Here is an 8,284-nt window from a genome sequence, read left to right on the forward strand (position 1 = left end):
TTATCATCACTGGTGATTTTAACATTAACATGTTCTCTCAATCCAGTGATAAATCCTTTCTTATTGATGTAATATTTTCCCTCAATCTTTACCTCATTCCTTATTTTCCTACTCATCACACACAATCCTCGGACACCTGGTTAGACCTTTTTATCTGTGACTCCTCTAAAAATCCTTTCCTCTTCCCAGCACCCCGTTCCCTTCCTCTCATCTCACGATCTGATCCAAATATCGTACGACCAACCAGTCAAATGTTTTACTCCCAAAATCATATCATACCGTAATCCGGAACTCCTTTCCTATGAATCCCTTCAACCTGACCTTGATTCCGTCCAGTGGGACATTATACACTCTCATAACTCCATCAACCCTATGGTCTCCACTCTCACTTCACATCTGCAATCTATATTAGACATTCATGCTCCTCTCAAAACCCGAACCTTACGCCATCCAACTGCACCTTGGCTTACTCCGGAAACAAAGGAAATGATAAAACAAAGAGAAGCAGCTAGACGCAAATTTCGTCGGACCCGCCTGTCTGCAGATTACACATTTTAAACTTCTCAATGCAACCCAATTAGCAGTTTGACGTGCTAAATCCCTTCACATTCATTACGCACTCTCTAATGCTCCTGATCCCAAATCCAAGGGGAAAATACTCCTAAATTTATCCTTACCAGAATCCAATATTCTCAGTTCTCTTTCAATAACACCTAACGATCTCAACAACCATTTCACATGCCATGCTACTGACCCATCAACCTTTCCTGAAACTCCAAACAACACCTTCAATCCTGAAAACTTCTTTTTTCCCCACATATTTTATGAAGAACTACTATCCACCATTTTAAGATCCCATACCAACGATCATGGACCGGACAACATACCTGTTAAATTGATTAAATCTTGTCTCCCAGTTCTTATTCCCGTCCTCTATCATATATACAATTTTTCCTTGCAAAATGCCCTATTTCCTTCTCATTGAAAAACCGCTTTAGTTCGACCATTTAATAAAATCCCAAATCCTTTTTAATCTAATGACTTCCGCCCTATTTCTCTCCTATCCATCCTTTCAAACCGCTAGAACGCCTTGTTCAAAACCAACTCTCAAACTTCCTAGAAGAACGTTCCCTCATCAATCCTCTCCAGTCCAGCTTTCGACCTGGCCATTCAACACAATCCGCTCTGCTTAAAATAATCCACAACCTTCAAACTGCCATGGAACACCAAAACCCAACTATCCTCATCCTCCTGGATTTCACTAAAGCATTTGATTCAGTTGACCACAACATCCTTCTTACCAAACTACGAAATCTTCCTCTATCCAACAGTGCTTTGCGCTGGTTTCAATCCGATCGCTCCCAGTACATAGTGGTTCCTGATAAACCTCCATCAATGACTCGACCCCTCACCTGTGGCATCCCTCAGGGTTCATCGCTATCCCCTACCCTTTACACTATCTACATCAATGACCTTCCCATCCTTATCCAACATTCTCAATACCATTTGTATGCAAATGATTCCCAAATTTACTTTTCCTTCCCACCTTCTGACCTATTAGTTGCGATGGAGAAGATCCAAGAAGACTTGAATAGAATTAGCCAGTGGGACAAGAAAACAAGCTTAAGTTGAGTGCAGAGAAGACAAAGACAATCATAATAGGATCCAATCACCTCCTGAAAATTATTCCTCTTATTCCAAAACAACAATCCAATACAATTCCATCCATACGTTAAAAACCTTGGTGTCACTATAGACCAAACCTCATCCGTTCCTCTTCCCTTTGGAATTCTATTCCCTCCTTTATCCTTTAGTTCTAACACCCTTCCAATCTTCAAATCCCGTATCTTCAACTACCTTCTGTCCACCCAATTCCGGAAGAATAACAATTGAAAGTTACAAAAAAACTTTATATATTTTCTGTATTTTATGTCTGATATCTTCGTTTATAATTGTAAATACATATTTACAATGAACAGATATAATTTCTGCTAGTGTACATTCACCATCTATTGTATGTACATCGAAATTATATCTGTTAATTTATTACTTTTTAGTTTAATTGTATTTGATTTTTTATCATTTTTTTTTCCTTTTATTTATTATCAGAAGTCATCTTATGTTTTATGATATGACAAGTGGTTTCATTTTATTTGTTTTATCATTATTTTATATTTTCTGTTAATGATAGTTGTTTAATTGTATATTTTTAAATTCACTGTATTATTCTATTTTATGACATCTTGTAATTTCAACTCTATTTTGTAATTTGCTCTAAAGCCTAATTTTGATGCCTGTAAATTATTCTAAAGGGATCAATCCCAGAATAAATAAAGATTATTATTATAATCTGGTACCATTCTCCATTTCTCTCTACGTCTCCAAAGCTCTTGTTTCCCAAAAGTTCTGTGCATCTGCTTCAACATCATCTGCCCAGCTTAGTCATGGCAATCCTATCTTTCTATTTCCTTCCACATTCCCAAAAAATGAGTGTACCAAGAACTTTGGCAAACAGAAACTCAATGAATCTGAGATTGCAGAGCAGTATGCCAATAGTCTAGAAAACGAGCTGAGGACTCTAGAATATATAGACGACATAAATTAGATACGGGATTCATGCAAAGAAATCATACTGAGAGTTAACAGTGAAGTCATGGTTGATCTTAAACAAAAAAGAAAAACCAAGAAGGAACTTCACAGGCAGAAAAAAAGGGAGACTGCACCAAGACCAACAAGTTCAGAGTAGAGCAGACAGGACAATGACATAAGGAGGTTTTACCAACTCACCAACAACAGCCAGAAGCCATTAAAACCTTACGTAAGTTTAATGACCAATATGGAAACTCGTTCATGGACAAGGAAAGCATTCTCAACTGAAGGAAGAATCACTTCTGCACTTTGCTGGAGGGTGGTGAGACAGCCCTGGGATCAGATAACCTACCTGCTGAAGTTGGTGAAGAACTTGTGAGATCTCTGCAAAACCTTTTCATCGACAAATGGAAAAGGATAGAATTTTCCAAGTAGTATGAAAAAAGGAGTTGTACAGGAATGCTTTTACTATTGTGGAGTTTTATGCTTCCAAATGCCAACAAGATTTTAAAGATAAAAGTCAGAGAGACTTCTACCCTTAGCTCATAAGGAAATAGGCTGCTATCAAATAGTATTTATGCAAGGGAAATCAACCACCGATCAAATGTTATCTCTCAGAACTAACTTGAAAGGATACGGGAATCAGGGATCAGCACACATCACTTATTCAAGGCTGCCTATGACAGCATTTCAAAAGAGGAACTGTACAATGGAATGCTAGAGTTATGACCTTCCCACTGAAACTTGTAAGCCTGGTTCACACAAAATGAAAGAGGTTAAGTGTTGTGTATGAGAGTAAGAAAGTACTTCAAAAATATTTTACACAAGGGACTCAAATGGGGTGAATGCCTTCTTTTTAACTTCAGCTTAGTATACAGTGCAAAGATCCAAAATCCATGTAGCTGGGACAATATTTAACAGGCAGGTATGATCCTAGTCTTTGCAGACAACATTGATGTAACTAAAAGTACTTTTAGTATGATGAAAGATATCTTTATCAACTTATAAAGGGAGACAGTGAGAATGATACAGGTTATACAAAGAGGAAGTAAATGTTCAATTGGTAGCGGACATGGTGAGGAACAGGTTTGTATTGGTCTGCACACCTTTGAGAAAGTAAAATTTATCTATCTTGGTACTCAGATGAGCTGCATAAACTACATTCATCCTGAAATCCACCATTGGATAGCGATTACAAAAAGGTGGTACCAAGGACACCAGAGGTACACCTAAGGAAGAGAGAAATATTCAGGACCACCAAGGTGCACCTGTGTGATACTCTCATCAGACTTATGTTAACCTACAGATCAGAATTCTGGACAATTCTTGGAATTCAGGACTGGCTATCACTTGCTAGGTTTAAGCACCAAATCTTAGTAGAATCTATCTAGCCTAGGTGGTATATAATGAGAGTTTAGAGAAAGTGAATGAATGGTGTTCTGATGGCCATTTACAATGATGCCAACATTATCAACATCATCAAGATACGTTGACTACAGAGGGCATAACATCTGATGAGAATGGCTGAGGACCAAATCTGAGGAAGAAATTGGATAAATGGCTACAAGGGTGGAAATGGAGGTGGGGGCTGTGTGGCTCATGACACTCGGTATATCCTAGGCATCCAAAATTGGTGGGGAACAGCAGCAGCACAGCAGAGAAATTTACAGGTGGTTTAAGGTACAGGCTTTACTCCCTCACTGAGATAGTGCCGATTAATAATAACAATAAGAACTATGATTTTGTTTATCTTGGGAACACAATATCAAAAATCAAGCCATGTGATAAATTTTTAAAAAAAAGTAAATTCACTAGATTAACTTACATCCATAAATCGAGTACTTTCTGAAAGGTCTGTATCTTTCGGCACATGTCTTCCAAGGATGAGCTTAATACCAAGATGTTTGCAACAATGATCACAAATTGTAAATACCCATCTTGTCACAACAGAAAGTGAACAGTACATGGAAAGATCTTTCTCTTCATGGTACTGCAATAAAATATTAATGCACAGAATTTTAAAATAATGAAAAACTTTTAATCAGTAACAATATTTCATTTCATTTCAACATACCGATCTACTGCTTGATAGTGGCACATCTGACCAAAAAAGTTCTTTTTAATTTTCTATTAGATGTATTCCGTATATAGAGTAAACTATAGATTATAGTTACTTTGTGGCAATTCAACTAGTTTTGAACAGTCTGGGGGACATCCAAATAGAGAAAGTGATTCCAACCCCTATTTTTTCCATATGTACAATTCAAGGTAAAATAAAAACTATTATTTTTTGTCAGATGTGCCACTGTCAAAGTAATAAAGAATTTTCTGTTAAAGAAATTTATTAGTTTCTCAATCAGTGAGTAGTAGACAGCTGTAATCCTGAAAATGGTCCACATGATTAAGTTTTTATAACTCAATTTTTTTTTTTTTTAAACTAACTTCATCTTTCTTTTGTTACAGTAACTGATCACTAAAATAATAAATATTCTTACAGTTAATAATAATAAATGTGTGCGCATGCGCTAGTCAGCAAATGAACATATGCTACTTCTTGTCTCACAATAGACTGTATTTTCCAGTGAACTAAAATAAAAACAGTAGTGAAAAAACAGTGTCAGTGTAATAATAAGTGATACTGCTCAAATGAGAACTAAAATATAGGTGAGTTGTCGCTTATTTATAAACTTTTAGTGAACAGTGTATGCGTTCCCTAATACTAACAGCAGCCATAGACTCGTACTAGAGATAACAGCCCAGGCTTTGTCAGTTGCCTACTGGCTGGCATTGAAGCAGGACCGCACAGTCTTTTACGTCTTTAATTACGTATATAAATACGCAAACTAAAATTAATCTATTTTTAACTTCTCTTCTTATTTTATTTTCTTATCTCGACTCACCATTATGGTATGAGATACTTCCATGGTGATGTCCAGTAAAATACCACGAAAAGATCCCGAAGCCTGGGTAATACATCCAGAAACTCTCGAGCAAAACAAAAACCAAGAAAATCACTAAGAAATACACCACTTGTGACATCAGGTAGTTCAATTGATGAAAGGAACTCCCAACCTGGCCCTTCCAATCCAAGCACAACCGAGGAAACGCCATTTTTCACGCCAAATCCATATGACGTATTAGGAAATTTACCAGTAGACAACATGGAAGTGAACCAGACCCCCAGAGAACCCAAGCCGACGCCAATATTTATCAAAAACATAAAAAAATTTCATTATTTTTTGCCAACAAATTAATAATGTAGTTAACACAGGGATATATGTTTGTCAAAGTCACATCAATAATACGAAATTAATGCCAGATACCGCAGACACATACAGGAAAATAATAAAATATTTATCTGAAACAAAAGCTGACTACAACACAAATCAGCTACATCAGGAGAGGGTGTTCAGAGTAGTCATCACACAACTACACCCCTCAACACCACCGGAAGATATCAAAGAAGAACTTACGGCCATGGGATACGTAGTACGACAAGTAGCTAACGTCCTAAAAGATAATAAAGATCCACATAGTGCATCAAACAAAATAGCGTTGCCCTTGTTCTTCGTTGACCTCGAACAAACACCTGGAGTTGAAGAAATTTATAATGTGAACCGTTTGTATTACACCCAGGTAATAGTTGAAAAACCCTACCCTAAAAGAACAATAGTGCAATACTACAACTGCCAAGAGTATGGCCACACTAAACATTATTGCCATCACTTACCTAGGTGCGTCAAGTGTGGTCAACAACACAAATCCATAGAATGCAGCAAACCTAGGAAAACACCTGCCATGTGTGCACTATGCCATAAAGAAGGGCATCCGGCCAACTACAAGGGGTGCGAGACATATAAAAATCTAACATCCAGAAAACAGGTAGGTCCCAGACAAGATGCAACCAGACCACCAAGGAGACCCTCAAGAATTGTCAAACCAGGAGTGTCCTTCGCTCAAATGACTGGAGAATCAGAACAGGCAAATCAGGCCTTGCCACAATCGCAACCTTCACCCCATTATCCTCAACCTCAATCCCAACATTCTCATTCCTTTGTTCCTCAAACCTCATCCACTTCCCAAAAGCCTAATTATCAGATACCTTGTATCCCCCCTCCTCCTAATGCGACAGATCTCACAAACCTCCTCCCCTCTTTCCTATCTGAATTTAGATCCCTTATCACTCCACTCATCTCCTTACTTACAAATCTAGTCTCTAATCTTATTCCTCTGCCAAGAAACCCTTAAATGGCACCATTTAAGTCTCTATCGATTCTCCTTTGAAATGTGAATGTGTTCGAAACCATGTTAACAAACTAACGCCCTTATTACATGACAAAAATATTGACATAGCTCTTATAACTGAAACTCGACTTACCACCAGACGACTAATGAACATACCACAGTACCAAATTTATCGAACGGACCATCCAGACGGAACAGCACATGGTGGCACTGTCATTATCCATCGATCCCTTTCACATCACTTAGTCCTTCTACGAGCCCAAAATTTCCTACAAACCACAGCCGTATCGATCCAAACTTCTCTGTTCCCCATTACAATAGTAGTGGGTTATTCCCCACCAAGAATTCCCACTACCGAACCACAATTCAATTCCTTCCTTGATTCCCTCAGACAACACTTCCTTCTAGGTGCAGACCTCAACGCAAAAAATCAACAATGTGGAGCTAGAACCACCAATTACCGTGGACGATCACTCCTGTCTGCAATCAATTCCCTTCGATGCAACATTCTTTGTCCCAATTCTCCTACATACTGGCCAACCGATCCTAACCGTAACCCTGACCTCCTGGACTTATTTATACACAAAGGCTTAGGCCCTCTAAACACTTCCCTTTTACACCTTGATAACCTATCTTCAGACCATAGTCCACTAATCCTATCTCCATGTCCCCAATTCCTGTACTACCTCCACCCTCATTCATAAGGGGCCCAGTAAACTGGAATTCCTTTCGCCGAATCTTAACAGACCAAATCGATCTTATATTTTCCCTAAAAACTCCTGGAAACCTAGATGACACAGTCCATTCCTTCACAAACCTTATCCAACAAGCTGTCTGGTCTGCCTCCTCACCCTATAATGTCCCCAGTAAACGCAAGACAAATCCTCTACCACAACATCTCAAAGACCTCATTCAAACCAAGAACCAGTACAGAACATTATGGCAACGCACAAGACATCCTTCTGATCGTCGCACATATAACCATTACTGTAAACTAGTTACGAGAGAATTGTCCAACCATCGATCCGAGTCCTTGAATTCCTACCTTCTTCCATTTCTACTCATGACAATTCCCTCTGGAACATGACCAAAAGAATCCTAAAATCCAAACATATTTCCCACCCCCTTCGACGAAATGATAGCACATGGGCAGCATCTGACAAAGATAAAGCCGAAGAACTAGCCATTCACCTTTCTCATACATTCACTTCTCATCCTGAACTTCATACTGACCTAACCCAAACAATTGAAGAATACCTATCGTCACCAATCCCACTTTCCTTTACCCCCTAGAGCAGTCATCCCATCTGAGGTCAAATATCAACTAAGGATGCTAACTCCTCGTAAATCTCCAGGGTATGATCTTCTGACTCCTCAAATCCTTCGCCAACTTCCTCCAAAAGCTATAATATTCCTTACATATCTCTATAATTGTATCCTAAGAACAACC

At 38.4% G+C, this 8,284-nt stretch overlaps 1 protein-coding gene across 1 annotated transcript in view; it reads right to left on the reverse strand.

The window, feature by feature from the left end:
* The window catches only part of LOC106689538 (protein maelstrom homolog), a 61,143-nt gene that overhangs the window by 15,584 nt on the left and 37,275 nt on the right, over positions 1–8,284 (reverse strand). The window contains exon 8 of the mRNA XM_067048039.1: positions 4,415–4,579. Within this exon, the coding sequence (XP_066904140.1) occupies positions 4,415–4,579 (165 nt within the window). The remainder of the gene's footprint in view (positions 1–4,414; positions 4,580–8,284) is intronic.

The sequence above is a fragment of the Halyomorpha halys genome, unplaced genomic scaffold (genome assembly GCF_000696795.3).
Source record: "Halyomorpha halys isolate HHAL.00 unplaced genomic scaffold, Hhal_1.1 Scaffold1389.1, whole genome shotgun sequence".
NCBI lineage: Eukaryota > Metazoa > Arthropoda > Insecta > Hemiptera > Pentatomidae > Halyomorpha > Halyomorpha halys.